The following is an 18,019-nucleotide window of genomic DNA, read 5'->3' on the forward strand; positions in this document are numbered from 1 at the left end:
TAATAATTTAAGTAGACATTACCCTATATTTCTATGCTGCTAACAACAAATATTATAATTCACATCTCAAGTTCAGATTTACTACTTAAGAAGATAAGTTATAGGAGTGGCAATGTCATGTTATTATTTTAAGTATTATCACTGAAATGTTGATCTCCATTCATTCCCCATTGACTTTTACACATTCCCCATTGACTCCCATTGACTTCCATGTGTTCCTATTAGACCTCAATTAATTCCCCATTGCCCCCATTCATTCCCCATTGACATCTTTGCGTTCCCCATAGACTTCCATTGAATCACCATTGACTCCCATTCATTCCATATTGACCTCCATTAATTCCCTATTGACTTCCATGCATTTACCATAGACTCCCGTTTAATCACCATTGACTCCCATTAATTCCCCATTGACTTCCATTCATTTCCTATGGAGCCCCATGCAGTTGTTGATTATAGTGCCACCATCAGGCCGATCAGCATAAAATGTTGTGGAGGCCTTCCTGCCATAGGCCTGAACCCATATACTACATTTGGTTTCAGTAGGCTTCACCATTTTGCATGAATGAGCATTTGAATTGAGACCGCACCCACAGGCATTTTAGTTTGCTCATATCAGCTGTTCTTTTAACCCATTTAGGCCTAAAACGCCTGCAAAAAATTCCTTTTTATGCCTAAGTACTTTTCTGTAACCCCCCTCCCAAAACCTAAGGGTTTCCAGAAATATTTGTCAAAATTTGTCAACGCCTACTAAAATCTTCATTTCTCAGGCTCTATAGCAGATAAAAACATGGAATAAAAAGCATTTGAGAACTTACTACTTTGGCTTTCAACTTGACTGACTTGCTTGGCCATAATCTTCAACTGCATTAAAAAAAAAAATCTATAAACAACAAAAACATCTAGAATATTTTGAAAATAAGTACAGACCCGTTTTTATTTCATTATTTCATACTTTTGAGGTACCAAAGTGACAAGTGAACATCACTGATACAAAGTTATAGGAAAAAAAGCATGTTATGTATTATCAGACATCACAATTATCATCATCCATCATAAGCTAGCATTGTCTATTGCATCCTATTTATTTTGTATTGTTGTTATCCATAATCATCATCAGACATTTATTCATTTATTGTCATTACTCTCACAAGAGTGAAAGTCTTCTCCTCCTCTTTCTCACGAAACATCGCTAAGATCCACTGCTCTCTAACTACGCGATCGGCTGGTTCATCTAAATCATCTGGGATATCATTTGAATCTGGTCCTGTGTCATCCTCCGTAACTTCATCAATATCACTTCCTTCACTTGAGTCAGCCATGACGGATCGCTATCACAGTGTTTAAAAATGTCGACCAAAACCATAGACAGTAAAATAACTTACTGTATGTGTAGGCTTACTTCGACCAATCACAAAGCATTTTACCAGTCAAACATGAGTTAAAAAAAAAATCCCTAAGCATCTCTGTCACTCACCCCAAGAATATTTCAGCCAATCACAGTGCATATAATTGTCCATGTGCCTTGAAAAAGATGACACCGCTCAAAATGACACAGACGCGTTTGCCGGGCTTAATGGTGTCTACGCACAGATGCGTGATTCGGTCTTAAAGGTAAACACACACAGATGCGTGATCCGGTTTGAATGGGTTAAAGAGCTCAACAATCCTTATACCGAATATTTAGATACTTGTCCCTCAATGCAATTTACCGAGCGATGTGAAGATTGGTGCAGTACTCTAGTTGAGTATAACCTTTTAGTGTTTTAGACAAAATTCAAAATGGCCGGAAATCCAAGATGGCGGACTTTATGGGTTCCTGAGACAAATTGGTTCCTTAGGCGAAGAGGGGCCTTTGGACTGAATTTCAGACAATTGAAACCATAGTCTAATAGATGAATTCGGCAGAGGGTATACACATAAGGGCCAAGTTTTGTATCTCACGGGAATAAGCGGCCAGCAGCTTGGAGCGGGTTTCAGCAAACAACACTTTACATCCTTATTGCAACATTTGCACTGAGAAAGTGGCATTCAAGTTGTATTGGTTAGAGGTCGACCGATAGTGAATTTTTAAAGGCTGATATAATAATGATAGTTTGGAGCAGGAAAAAGCAGAATGAACAATATTTTACTTTATTAAAAACAGGATAACTGTTGAACTGAACATCCAAAAAAATATGTAAATAAACAAAAACATCTAGAACTGAACATCTAATTGACTGTGGGTGGGAGCTGTATTAGATTGGATTGGATTACAAAATCATGTTTCCAATCTGAGTAAGGGATTTTTAAGACAATGTTAGAAACGTCTCAACAAATACCATGTGAATTATGTCAGTTTCAATATGATGTCTAGGCCATGGGTGCAGAAGAGCATTTGACAGCTTTACCCAAAGTTATAGGCGCAGATCATTTACTGAAACTCATTTGCTAATACATTTCAGTACGTTTAAACCTAGCTTACAATTGTTTTTACAATGCACCATAATGTAGCCTAATTTCGCAACATTGTTATTTAATAGAGTCACTTATGTGTCTGATCAAATCTGATCGACAAAAGAAAAAAATAACGCTCAAGCATGTGTAAAATATTTTGACTAATAATTTAAGTTGAATTTTGTATAAAAAGGGCTTTTATAAATAAATGTGTATTCAACCAGGTTTTTATTTTCCATTTTCCCCCCTCAATTCCTTCAGTTTGTTTTTCAATTGAATTGTTCACATTATAGGTCACATTAACAGTGGAAAAAGTTCTGACATGATTTATCTTTGTCTCATTCTTTTACATCACAAAAACCTGGCATTTTCACAGGGGTGTTTAGACTTTTAAGGAATTGTCATTGATGCACACAGTCAAAAACATATATTCTTCAAGTCTGGCATTAATTATTACAGGTAAAATCTTTATGCCTTGCCCTTCACAATAATAGGCGCCAGATGTCGACTTATTGACCGGTCTGAAAAAATTTTGTGGTCGATTTAGTGGTTCCAAAAACAATTGGTATTCAGTGTTATGAAAGACAATTATGGCCGATACATTTTTTGGGGGAAGTATGTCGTCTAGTTTTAGAATGACAGCATTGACTCTCTGAACACCTGTTCAAACAGAATATAGAGCAAAATCAAAAGGACTGGTAGTTGTGACCATTGAGAGTGGATTTTCCTTATCAACATGACATTTCACCTACAGGCGGAGCCTAATGTCTTACATTACAACAAGAGCATTTTGCATGATATGCGTTTCACGTGCGTTCTCTGCATCAACACTGCAGTATTTTATTGCTTGATGGCGTTTCATGTGCATTCTCTGCATCAACACTGCAGTATTTTATAGCTTGATGGCGCAAACAGGAAAATACTTGAACATGAACATTTCACAAATAATACAAAGATGTATATTTCATTTTTAAATAGGATTTTTTAAAATTCAGATCAGTGACAGACCAAGTTCCTGATTCTGACAAAATATTGTGAAGTTCCCAGTTTCAATCTTCAAATTATTTTGTGTTATTATTTAGCATGCTACCCCTCCCATAGTGTTTAAGCTAGAGACACTATTCAAACTATAAAACATTCAGTCTTTTCATGACCTGGGGCCGTATTAACAAAACATTTTATCTTACCACTACTCCTAAACAGCGCAAAAAGTTCCTAGCTAAGCTAAAACCTATTCACAAATCTGCTAAGACCAACTTTTACTAAGAAATGGGGTGAAGTCTTGAGCTAAGAGAAGGGACTGGGTTGACCCCGTTGCTATGGATGATTTTGTGTTCCATGAACAAGCTTACTTACTATGCCCACAGTGATTGGCTGATTGGGAAGGGGTCTCAGTGAATTTATCATAGCAAACTGTAGAAGGATGTGTCATGTTGCCATATTGAAATAATGATATTAAAATAGAAATGTAGACCAAGTGTCACTGATTAAACATGAAACCAAGAAAATATACTGACTAGTTAGGATATGTTCAGCAAATATTCAGCCTCTTACATGTCTGGCATCTCGTAAAGAAATTCTCCTTGAATGGTGCAATAATTAGTGCAATTATGTGTCCCATCTATAGCACCAACTACACCGGTCGAGCTATGGCTATGACGTTGGCTTTGTTTCTTTGTAGTTGGTGGAAATCATGAGAAAACCTAATTATTTGTTTCACGATATGAGGTCTGGGGAGGGCATTTATTGATGTAATATCCCATAGTTAATTGAGATATAGGTAGTTCGTCTGCACTGCATAGCTGCATTTTACCTGTGGCCAAGTAGCGTGGAGTTGTCACAACCTTGATCTCCAATGTTATTGGGTTGGTTCTGTTGGTGAAGTGACAGCATCCCCGACTAGCTCTATTATGATCATAATACCCTCACGATAAACGCGATACCTTGTTAAAAGCTCAGTATCAATACATGTTTCGGGAAACGTCAACCTGATGACGAGGTGGGTGGCCGGCAGCAGCCCTTTTAGGATTGTTTGTTTGTGATTTCTGAAATGAAAACCAGGCAATGTTATGCTAATATTATCCATGAAAATTTCTAAATATATTTTCAAACTATTTATTAGGGCTGCACAATTTGAATAAAATATTGAATTGCGATTTATTTGACTAATTGCAATTACGGTTGATTTACAATTTTCAAACATGGGTGTTAACAGCGTAAATCATAGCCGGACATAGTGTGCTATTAAACTAAATAAAAGTCTAGTTAAAGTTCAGTGATTTAGAAATGTTTTACACAACTACCAATTTGAAGGAGCAGTCAGTGTCAAAGTGTTTAATATGATCGTTTAACTACTCACTTAATACAATGGCTTTGCTATGCTTGTGCCATATAGCTAGTTAGGCAACATTTCTCAACCCTGGAGGTATATTTTCTCCCAAATTAAATGTTTGTAGGCACTGACATTTAGGGGGATACTTTTAATAACCATGCTGTAATATCTTGGTGACACCTCGCTAGCTGTTGCAGTGTTAATGCAAACTAACATTGAAAATCCATCAAGTATTTAAACAAAATTAAATCAGGTATTTAAATAGTCTACAAAAATAACTACAGCACCCACAAGAAAAACTATAATGGACGTTCAATGCCTGCCTTATTGCGTCCGGTAAAGCGCATCTCAATCACCTATTTTTGGGGCTGATAATCGCTTAAGTTGGAGATTTGGATAAAACATTGTCAATATCACAATTTTGATTATAATTAGATTAATTGTACAGCCCTACTACTTATTATATTTCCAGACCATTAAAATTGTATTCTACAAATAAATGTTCTCAGAATTAATCGTGCATTCATTTACAATGATATTCCTAAATTTTGGCCTTCTTAGGGACTTTTTCCAAGCCACTACAGTTGTTTGCTCCTTGGGGTTAAAGGCCGGGTGTTTTGTAAAAGCACTTAGTGACAACTGCACATTTAAAAAGGGCTTTATAAATACATTTGATTGATTGAAAGTTTTTTTAACCTAGCTTCCATGCCAGTAGCTAGCTAACCTAACCTAGCTAACGTAGCCTACATAGCTAACTTTAGCTAGCATAACGTATAGAGCAGATCATCTGTCTATTTAGTATATAAATTGTGAGGTTATAACATCACAAGTGAGTATTTAAAACAATTGAATTCTGGTTTTAAAAGACATGTGTGGGTTCACTTTACACTTGCTAGCTTTCTGGCTGAGTTTCCCACAGCAGTTTCTCTAATACTAGCGCAAACTAACTTCTAGTTAGTGGAAGAGTGAATGAAGCTCCTGTAACAAGCAGCCCCTTTTGTTAGCCAAAACAAACACAGTGCGATTGAGATTGCAACCTGTAGGCTCTTCTGCCTTGTCTTTCTTACCATGTAAAATATTATTTCACTTTGCTAGCTCTTTTCAACAAATTTCCAGAGACAGCTCCAGTCGGGGACATTCCACCATTAAATTTTTACATGTCGTTATGAGTTGGGATTGTATTGTAATGATATAAAGAATAAATTAGTTTTCCAATTCCTTTTCAACAATACTAGTCTAACCACTACACTTAGTAGTCTTAAAAAAAAAAAGCTTCTGATCATGTCTCCACTATATGCAAATACCTGTCCATTCCGTTACCACGGAAAATAAGCAGTTTAAACAATTTTTTGCTCAAACAAACCAATGATATCCAAGAAGACATGCAGCTACAATGCATGCAGAAAAAACTTATCAAACTGCAAATTGTAGAAAATGAGTAGGATATACATTATACACATATATCTTTCGAAATATAATTGTTAACGCTTTCCTACTAAAAATGACAAGAGAAGACAAATAGAATATAATTTGAACAGGCCGTAATAACATTGTCAATATGCATGATATGCACAATACATGATGCGCACAACATAACGGGGAGCTGTTATAATGAATTATAAAGTTATTATAAAGAATCGACACATCAAATAGGGCTATCCTTAGCTAATAAGGCACATAAAATGCTATTAAATTTTCACCCCTGATCCTCAGATAAGTGACTTGAAAAATCTCTTGCCAAAATCTCTCACCAAAGTGTTCCTGACTACTTGTTTTATTTTACTGATGGAGCGCATATATCTTATTTTATTTATTTATTTTATCTTTTTTAGATTAGAAGAGCAAATGTCTCTGATTGACTGACCGACCTACTGGCAGACTTTTGTTAAATAGCGTAGTGGTTAGAGACGCGGACTACGGAACTACAGGTCCCCCTCTCAATTGGTCTGTCACCTATCAGTACATTTAAATTACTGCTTGCACACTGACTAGAGGTATGTGTTTTTACCGAATGGGGTATTGAGAATCGTGGAATTTCACTAGTATTGGTATCGACTACTACATTTCTGGTATCATGACAACCCTAGCAATTAAAGAAAATCTGGGCACTTGGCATACCATTTCCAGCATATTATAGTTTGGGACATACAAATCTTTTGGCACACTATATACAGTGAGGGAATTTATTTTTGATCCCCTGCTGATTTTGTATGTTTGCCCACTGACAAAGAAATTATCAGTCTATAATTTTAATGGTAGGTTTATTTGAACAGTGAGAGACGGAATAACAACAAATCCAGAAAACGCATGTCAAAAATCGTATGAATTGATTTGCAGTTTAATGAGGGAAATAAGTATTTCATCCCCTCTCAATCAGAAATATTTCTGGCTCCCGGGTGTCTTTTGTACAGGTAATGAGCTGAGATTAGGATATAAATTAGGAGCACTCCCTAAAGGGAGTGCTCCTAATCTCAGCTTGTTACCTATATAAAAGACACCTGTCCACAGAAGCAGTCAATCAATCAGATTCCAAACTCTCCACCATGGCCAAGACCAAAGAGCTGTCCAAGGATGTCAGGGACAAGATTGTAGATCTACACAAGGCTGGAATGGGATACAAGACCATCGCCAAGCAGCTTGGTGAGAAGGTGACAATAGTTGTTGCGAATATTCGCAAATGGAAGAAACACAAAAGAACAGTCAATCTCCCTCGGTCTGGGGCTCCATGCAAGAGCTCACCTTGTGGAGTTGCAATGTTCATGAGAACGGTGAGGAATTAGCCCAGAACTACACAGGAGGATCTTGACAATTATCTCAAGGCAGCTGGGACCATAGTCACCCAATAAGAAAATGGTAACACACTATGCCATGAGCTCAAGAAAGCACATGTACAGGCCCGTCTGAAGTTTGCCAATGAACATCTGAATGATTCAGAGGAGAACTGTATGAAAGTGTTGTGGTCACATGAGACCAAAATAAAGCTCTTTGGCATCAACTCAACTCACCGTGTTTGGAAGAGCCTATGACACCATCCCCTATGACACCATCCCCACCGTCAAACATGGAGGTGGAAACATTATGCTTTGGGGGGGTGGTGGTTTCTTCTAAGGGGACAGGACAACTCCACCGCATCAAAGGGACGATGGACGGGGCCAAGCAGGTTTGAGTTGCCACACGTCAGCCTCGAAACCTGAAGGATCTGGAAAAAGATCTGCTAAGAGGAGTGGGACAAAATCCCTCCTGAGGTGTGTGCAAACAGAGGTTTACCTCTGTGATTGCCAACAAGGGTTTTGCCACCAAGTACTAAGTCATGTTTTGCGGAGGGGTCGAATACTTATTTCACTCATTAAAATGCAAATCAATTTATAACATTTTTGACATGTGTTTTTCTGGATTTTTGTCTCTCACTGTTCAAATAAACCTAACATTAGAATTATAGACTGATCATTTCTTTGTCAGTGGGCAAACGTACGAAATCAACAGGGGATAAAATCGTTTTTTTCCCTCACTGTAGTTTAGGAGTTGAGATTCAGCAATGATTTCTTGGGAAGTCTGCTTGACTGTTCGTAGTGTAATCTAGCTAACTAAAGCAAGGTTAAATCACACTGGCCCTCATTTATCAAAAGTGCGTACACCAAATTTCCAGCGGACACCTGGCTTACACCCAAAACGCCTGCGCTTCTGGATCCTGTTTAGATACAGCTTCTTTTTTGACCTATAGAGTTTTAGCCGGCAATGGCGAATGGCACGGTGGATTGTGTTAACCGACAATGTTTTCTGGAAGTATTCCTGAGCCCATGTTGTGATTTCCATTACAGTATCATTCCTGTATGTGATGCAGTGCTGTCTGAGGGCCCGAAGATCACAGGCATCCAGTATGGTTTTCCGGCCTTGACCCTTACGCACAGAGATTGTTCCAGATTCTCTGAATCTTTGGATGATATTATGTACTGTAGACTCCTTTCTGATATTGCTCCACTATTTTTCACTGCTGCCTTGGGGGAATTGGTGATCCTCTGCCCATCTTGACTTCTGAGAGACACTGCCACTCTGAGAGGCTCTTTTTATACCCAATCATGTTGCCAATTGACTTAATAAGTTGCAAATTGGTCCTCCAGCTGTTCCTTGTCTGTACATTTAACTTTTCCGGCCTCTTATTTCTACCTGTCCCAACTTTTTTGGAATGTGTAGCTCTCATGAAATGCAAAATGAGCCAATATTTGGCATGGCATTACAAAATGTCTCATTTTCAACTTTCGAAATGTTATCTATATTCTATTGTGAATTAAATTTAAGTTTATGAGATTTATTATTCCATTCCTTTTTTACTCACAATTTGTACATTGTCCCAACTTTTTTGAAATCGGGTTTGTATTTGCAATATAGGCATACCTCAATATTGCCAAATGGGAATATTGATTGTGCTTTCATTTGGACTTGCCATGATTTTCCATAGGAGCCGCTGTACCTGAGTTTAACTTGTAAATGGGGTTGCAACGCACCGCTAACAAATGTAACCAATGTTAACTTTAATGGTTCTGACAGTGTAATGGGCACTTCAAACATTTTGTATGCAAAATCACATGCTTTCTAACCTTTTTCTCAAGTTATCACGTTAGGGAAGATTTCCAAAATGAATGAAGGAAGAATGTGGTTGAGATTGAGTGAGAGTATTGTATATGCTAACGTCATGTTAGCTTCAGGCATAACTATTTTTGTGTCCCAGACAGTCTTTACTTAGTTATCTATATGTAAATTATATGGTCTATAAAATTTGATATATTGTACACTATTGTGTTAAGGAGATATCATTAAAAAAAGTTTGTGTTACATGGTATTGAAGTTGTATAATGGTGAATACAAGCTGGTGAAACAGTCACTCATGCTCTGCCTGTGTGAGTGCATGTTGACTGCGTGAGAGAGACAGATTCACTGTTTGAAGCTGAATGCATTACTGAATAAATTGTTGTCGACAGTGAAGAGATGACTCTGGGATGCTGGCCTTCAAGGCAGAGTTGCAAAAAAAAAGCCATATCTCAGACTGTCCAATAAAAAGAAAAGGGATGCTGGCCTTCAAGGCAAAATAACACAGACACTGGACAGAAAGGCTCTGCCGAGAAGGCCAGCATCCCAGAGTCACGTTGAGACTAGTGTTTTGCGGGTACTATTTAATGAAGCTGCCAGTTGAGGACCTGTGAGGCGTCTGTTTCTCGAACTAGACACTCATTTATTTGTCCTTTAGCTCTTTTGTGCACTGGGGCCTCCGACTTCTCTTTTTATTCTGGTTAGAGCCGGTTTACGCTGTTCCGTGAAGGGAGTAGTACACATCATTTCTCACATGGAATACCATTCATTTCTCAGAACAATAATAGACTGATGAAACTCAAGTAGTCAAAAGAAGACCAGTTTTATTGCTTTTTTTTTTTTTAACAATTTTCAGTGGTACTACCATAATTGCAAAATGGTTTTCAAATGATCAAATAGCCTTTAAAAATGATAAAGTTGGATTAGCAAACACAACATGCCATTGGAACACTGGAGTGATGGTTGCTGATAATGGGCCTGTGTAGATATTCCATTGAAAATCTGCCATTTCCAACTACAATAGTCATACATTGTTAATGTTTACACTTTTCTTGGGCCGTATTCCCAAAACAGTATCTTACCACTAGGAGGACTCTAAACAACACTAAAAGTTCCCAACTAAAGAATGGGGAGAAATCTTTAGCTAGGATAGAATATACTTGATGTGCTTCGGGTCCCTGCTATTGTGAAAATAGCAATGCCGACTGTTTTGAGTACAAGCTAGGACCCAGTATCTCTATTCCTGTCTTGCTTAGAAATAGAAGGAATCGTGAGCATGCAACCTATAAAGTAAACTTGTCTGATCTGTTAACTGTAACATGGCAACCTAATACTCCAGGAACCCCTATTAGATCTATTAAGCTGGTTTTACTTAATATCAGATCTCTCACCAACAAATCATTCTTGGTAAATGACATTATAATATCCTACAACCTAGATTTTATGTTTCTCACTAAAACGTGGCTAACAGAAGATTGTAGTGCTACTATTTTTAACGAGAGAGCACCTGAAAAATGTGGCTATAGGAATACATGTCGAAATGGTAGGAAAGGAGGAGTGGCTGCCCTATTCAAAAATACATTCCAGTGCAAAGAAAATACACTAGGTAATATATTTATTTTGAATACCTCTATTTTACATTGAAGGGTACCCCCAAAATGTTGTATTTAACCGTTTAAAGACCTCCATGATATTCTGCAAATTGTATTGATGATTTTGCTGAACTACTCTGTTATATCAGTTGATTATAACTTGTTTATTATTACAGGGGATTTTAACATCCACATAGATAATAGTACAAACAATAATGCCAAATAACTTTTTGCACTACTTGACACTTGATCTCACTCAACAAGTGAAAGAGCGTACACACACTCAAGGCCACATTCTAGATCTCTAAAGGTCTCGATATTTCCTCTGTCATGGTTAAAGACTTGGCCCTGTCTGATAATTTCTGTCTCTTTTTTGAATCATTTATTACCCCGAATGTTCCAGTAAACTCTGTTTCTGTTAAGAAAAGGCACATTAATGAGCATACCAATGCTCAGTTTATGGTAGCCATAGCAATCTCTCCAACAATAGGTGCTGAGTCTGTTGATGTACTCCTGGATCATTTTAATGCCAAAATATTGAATGTCATGGATCGTGTTGCACCGGTAAAGGTAAAGAAAACTATGAGCAAACAGAACCCCATGGAAAACCACCATGATGCTAGGCGCCCTGAAAAGAGAATGTAGGAAAGTGGAACTTAAATGGAAAACTAGAACTAAATTTCAAATTCACTATGACATCTACACTCACCTAAAGGATTATTAAGAACACCAGTTCAATTTCTCATTAATGCAATTATCTAATCAATCATGACAGTTGCTTCCATGCATTTAGGGATGTGGTCCTGGTCAAGACAATCTTCTGAACTCCAAACTGAATGTCAGAATGGGAAAGAAAGGTGATTTAAGCAATTTAGAGTGTGGCATGGTTGTTGGTGCCAGACGGGCCGGTCTGAGTATTTCACAATCTGCTCAGTTACTGGGATTTTCACGCACAACCATTTCTAGGGTTTACAAAGAATGGAGTGAAAAGGGAAAAACATTCAGTATGTGGCAGTCCTGTGGGCAAAAATGCCTTGTTGATGCTAGAGGTCAGAGGAGAATGGGCCGACTGATTCAAGCTGATAGAAGAGCAACTTTGACTGAAATAACCACTTGTTACAACCGAGGTATGCAGCAAAGCATTTGTGAAGCCACAACACGCACAACCTTGAGGCGGATGGGCTACAACAGCAGAAGAGCCCACCGGGTACCACTCTTCTCCACTACAAATAGGAAAAAGAGGCTACAATTTGCACAAGCTCACCAAAACTGGACAGTTGAAGACTGGAAGAATGTTGCCTGGTCTGATGAGTCTCGATTTCTGTTGAGACATTCAGATGGTAGAGTCAGAATTTGGCGTAAACAGAATGAGAACATGGATCCATCATGCCTTGTTACCACTGTGCAGGCTGGAGGTGGTGGTGTAATGGTGTGGGGGATGTTTTCTTGGGCCCCTTAGTGCCAATTGGGCATTGTTTAAATGCCACGGCCTACCTGAGCATTGTTTCTGACCATGTCCATCACTTTATGACCACTATGTACCCATCCTCTGATGGCTACTTCCAGCAGGATAATGCACCATGTCACAAAGCTCGAATCATTTCAAATTGGTTTCTTGAACATGACAATGAGTTCACTGTACTGAAATGGCCCCCACAGTCACCAGATCTCAACCCAATAGAGCATCTTTGGGATGTGGTGGAACGGGAGCTTCATGCCCTGGATGTGCATCCCACAAATCTCCATCAACTGCAAGATGCTATCCTATCAATATGGGACAACATTTCTAAAGAATGCTTTCAGCACCTTGTTGAATCATTGCCACGTAGAATTAAGGCAGTTCTGAAGGCGAAAGGGGGTCAAACACAGTATTAGTATGGTGTTCCTAATAATCCTTTAGGTGAGTGTATAAACAAACCCTTGGTAGCTTCAACAATGAGTTAGCAAGTGCCAGACAGCAACATTTATCTGGAATGATCAACAAGAATATCAACAATACCCAAACTCTATTTGTCATGGTCGACAAGCTTACAAATCCAAAAAAGCAGATAGCATCAGAACTCATGTGAAATGTAATGAATTTGCGTGTTTCTTCAGAGAAAAGATTATAAATATTAGACGGACCATCAGAACTACACAGTTTAACAAGGACTCTGTACCGTCAACACGACCACAAAGACATAACTTGGTTATTAAGTCGCAAGTTAATACAATTGATCAAAAATCCCTACAAGAAACAGTTCAACATCTTAAAGCTTCCGCATGTTGTCTCGACACACTGCCATCAGACTTAAAAAAATAAATAAAATAACTCTATAACAATGGACCTACAGCAAATCGTTAATAGCTCTCTGCAATCAGGCATTTTCCCAACATCTCTAAAAATAGCTGCCATTAAGCCCTTATTTAAAAAGAGAACACTGGATGCATCTTTAATGAACAACTATAGACCTGTATCAAATCTCCCTTTTATAGCCAAGATCATTAAGAAGGTTGTCTTCAATCGACTCAGCAATTTTGTGACCTCAAGCGGTCTCAGTCAGGCTTCCGACCTCACCACAGTACTGAAACGGCCCTGTTTAAAGTTTTAAATGATATATGGCTGAATACTGATTCTGATAAATTAACAGTTCTGGTTCTATTAGATCTCAGTGCAGTATTTGACACTGTAGATCATAGAACACTTTTATAGATTGTCTGGAAAATTGGGTAGGACTCCCCGGGCCGGGACAGTCCTTGATTGGTTCAGATCTTATCTATATGGCCGGAGTTACTTTGTCACCATTGGTAATCATGAATCTGATAGCTATGAAATGCAGAGTTCCACAGGGATCAGTTCTCTGACCACTTCTGTTCAATCTCTGTATGCTACCTCTGGGCCAAATTCTACAGAACAACAACATTTACCACTACAGCTATGCCGATGATACTCAAATATATATGGCTGTCAAACCTTATGACAACAGCTCAATAGACTCTCTGTGTCACTGTATAGAGCACATCAAGACCTGGATAAACCTAAATTGTCTACAATTAAACCAAGATAAAACTGAGATTATTGTGTTTGGTTTAGTAAATTGGATTCTCTGGCCCTTAAAACCAGGGATTAAGTGCGTAATCACATTTAACAGTCATATCGAAGCGGTCACCAAAACAGCATTCTATCATCTTAAAAATACACCCAGAATCAAAGGTTTGGTGTCCCAAAAAGACCAAGAGAAGCTCATCCATGCTTTTATCTCTAATAGGGTTTACTACTGTAATGGCCTCTTAACTGGACTCCCCAAAAAGACGGTAAAACAGCTGCAGCTCATTCAGAATGCTGCTGCTAGAACGTTAACCAGGACCAAGAGAACAGAGCACATCACTCCGGTTCTTAAATCTTTGCATTGGCTTCCAGTCAGTTACAGAATTGTTTTCAAAGTGGTGCTTTTAGTTTATAAATATCTGAATGGTTTAGGACCCGAATACATTTCTGATATGTTTGAAGAATGTAAACTGAGCAGGGCTCTTAGATCCATGAACACAGGTCAGCTAGTAGAGCCCAGAGTCCAAATTAAACATGGAGAAGCTGCATTTAGGACTTATGCTGTACACAACTGGAATAAACTACCAGAAGATCTTAGATGTGCCCCAAATGTATACATTTTTAAATCCAGGTTAAAAACACGTATTTTTTCACGTGCCTATGACTGAGCACTTAAACTTAACCACACCATTTTGCTTCCTATGTTTTTATCCCGTTTTATTTTTTTTTCTATTTTCTTATTCTAATTTTTATTAATAAGATTTCTTAAATTTTTATGTTTTCATTTCAGTATTTGTTTTTATGTTATTGTATTTTTCTTTTTTTTTCTTTGTAAAGCACATTGAATTGCTTCGATCTATGAATTATGCTATATAAATAAACTTGCTTGCACCGGGTGGTCCAGCTATGGCCATGAAGTTGACTTTGTTTCTTTGTAGTTGGCGAATGAGGAAACCAAATGATTTGTCGGACGATATGGGGTCTGGAGAGTGCATTTATTGTTCGATGTAATGTTCTACTGACAGATGACTGACCCACACTGTTCGCTCACTAGAGCTACAAAGAGGTACACTCTCATTAATTTTCAACGAGAGGCAGCGAATCACGGCGACAGTGGGCAGAGCTATTCTCGGAGACAAAATCTCACAGCGGCAGTTGAGAACTGTTCAACTTTATACAAATTTCCAGCGAGCGGGCAGTGACGGAGTTCAGCGACTACCAATGGCAGGACGAATGTTCTCTGCGTCTTGAAGTCCCTTCTCTTTTTTTACTAGCTCGCAAAAGTATTTGACAAGAAACATACTGCGGTGTCCAGTTTCCCCATTATTTATTAAGCCTTTCTGGCTTCATACAGAGATATAATTCAAAAAAATGGATGCATGGAAGGTTTCAGAGATTTTTGGGATCACGGGTGGGATACATGCATAACATAAAACGAAGTAAATTGCTATTTGAACATTGACAAATCATTGACTTGGCATCGTCGTAATGTGTTTTTAGTAGTGCACGCAAATACTAAATAGTTATTAACATTTGCAGAGACTGATGTTTCCCCATATACTGGTTGACTGGATGTCACTGGCATAAACTAGGAAGATACTCTCTGCCCGAGCAGGTGGTTTGCACGCTAGTGAAGGCGCAGCTACCGCTCGCCAGGGAGCGGACAGTGTGCACATAGCATAAGATAAATACGTAGTTTTTTTTGCTCTGCATAGCTGCATTGTTCCTGAAGCCAAGTGCTGTAGAGTTGTCACAGCCTTGATCTCCGGTGTTATTGGGTTGTTTCTGTTTGTTGGTGAAATGACTCCAATGATTAGCTCTTCTATGATCATAATACCCTCACAATTAAGATGATACCTTTTTAAAAGCTCAGTTCCATTAAATGTTTCTAAAACGCTAACCTGATTTTTGTGGCGGGTTGCTGGCAACAGCCCTTTTAGTATTGTTTGTGATTTGGTCTTAGGGACCTAGGAGTACTCTTGTCTACTTCTACATTTTCACAGATTTAGGAGCTTGTTTTAGCAGTACAATGCTTTGTGAAATACTCTTAGGCCAAAAAAGTAGGACTCGTAAAGTTACTCTTCAATAAGGAAGTTAGGAGCTACTTTAAGATGTTTTGTGAATACGACCACTGATCATTTTGATGAATTTTAATGGTCAAAGAATTTGCTTTAAAAAACAAAGACATTAATAAGTGACCCCAAACTTTTGAACACTATTGTACTTTTAGCCATCTAGTGTGTGTGTGTGTGTATCTATATCTGTATGTATTTGTCAATATCCCACACAAACACAAACCTGGTAGCATAGCTAGCGTTCAGACATGGATGGCTGTAGTAAAAGTAGTTTCCAGCTGTAACACATTGGACTAGTGACTTTGACATAAACATGTATTGAGGTTGTCATCCATTCAACCAGGATAAGAACATTTTAACTTAATATTAAATGGTATGTTAACATTTGGTAAGTGTGTTGCAAACACTGTCAAGACTATGCATTTGTTTAAAAAGATTTCAACACAGGGTGGTGCACATGTTTATTTCTCTTGCATCTGAATGACTCTGTGAAATCTGGCACACATGCTCTGGGAACTTAGTCTATAACCGACATGATGTCTATAATTGCTCTGGCCTGATTTTGATTAAACCTCTGTAAATGATGCATCTTGCCAGAGAGATCAGTCTTGTTGTGATCATATAGTAATGTTTACCAACCTAGCTTGCCATTATCTCTCTGGATTTCTACCAAATGTCAACAAGCATTGAGATGAAACAGTTAGCAATAATGTCTGTATTTATCCTCATAGCCTGTGAACTGTCAGTTAGGTAATGTACATCTAAAACTTATATAAAACTAACCAACTCTCTTTGTGTAATGTTAGGCCTAGATTTTCTGCCTCAAACAATAATGTCCCAAAGCAGACTCAAAATCCATGTGGTACAATCTTTGACAACAGGTGGTCCTAATGTTTTCTCCCACAGACATTTCACGAGCCATTGAATTGCTTGACAAGCTCCAGAGTACAGGGGAAGTGCCGCCGCAAAAACTTCAGGCCCTGCAAAGGGTCTTACAGAGCGAGTTCTGTAATGCTGTACGAGAGGTGAGCTGAGACTATGCCAATATGTGCCCCTCAAAGTACATCTTTATATATTATCAGTATTGTGTTTTGATGACAATTTGAGTTTTACGGTGAGTTTCTTTGTAGCTTTATAGCCTGGACAGCAAGAACTACCAGCATCTGAGCATCTGCTTTTTAATAGGGGTACATTGCCCTCTGTAAGTATTGAGAGTTTAGGACAGTAAAAAAATATTTTTACTGTACACATTTTAATCGCATTTGAAAATACGATTAAAAGAGGAATATGAGGCAGAAGTACAGACTGTCATCTTTTATTTCGGTTATCTGTTTCTATACATACTAAGAATAACTTTCAGAGTTCCATTCTTATTATTGCTGGTAAGAAAGTATTGAAACAGACTGAAATAATTGAAACAGACTTTCTGTATTCATCAATCAATTTTATTTAATAAAGCCCTTGTAGTTGTTAGGACAACATGCATTTACTGATACCAAGCCTGAAACCCCTTGTAGCAGTTTACAGATACCAAGAGTAAGTAACTATAGTTAATGCACAGTAGCTAGGAAAAATTCCTTAGTAGGGTAAAAACCTGAGAGGAACCAGACTCTAAGGGGTGGCCAGTCCTCTTCTGAATGTGCCTGGTGAAGATTATAAGAGTCACCCTTTGGGCCATGTCATTGTTTTTACATGATCATATTACAAGCAGGTCAATAAATGCATGTGGGCTGTGTCCAGAATCCTTAAACAGAATCCAAGTCGGCTGCATAGCAGGTGGACAAGAACAGGGACAATCAGGTGGGGTGTGAGCAGTGGCAGCAGGAATCATCAGGCAGCAACTTGATCTGCTGCACAACCAGGACTTTGTACAGGGACAGCTTTGAGTCATTTTGGGCTAGGTAGATATGAGGTGTGGTCCAAGTGCTCAGGTCCTCCTAAGGTTTAAGAGGACACCAGGAAAGTAAGAGAG

General features: G+C 38.3%; 1 protein-coding gene across 1 annotated transcript in view; it reads left to right on the plus strand.

Moving 5' to 3' along the window:
* Window positions 1–18,019, plus strand: part of lin7c (lin-7 homolog C (C. elegans)) — a 44,639-nt gene that overhangs the window by 2,591 nt on the left and 24,029 nt on the right. The window contains exon 2 of the mRNA XM_010890493.5: window positions 16,954–17,072. Within this exon, the coding sequence (XP_010888795.1) occupies window positions 16,954–17,072 (119 nt within the window). The remainder of the gene's footprint in view (window positions 1–16,953; window positions 17,073–18,019) is intronic.

The sequence above is a fragment of the Esox lucius genome, chromosome 2 (assembly GCF_011004845.1).
Source record: "Esox lucius isolate fEsoLuc1 chromosome 2, fEsoLuc1.pri, whole genome shotgun sequence".
Classification (NCBI taxonomy): Eukaryota; Metazoa; Chordata; class Actinopteri; order Esociformes; family Esocidae; genus Esox; species Esox lucius.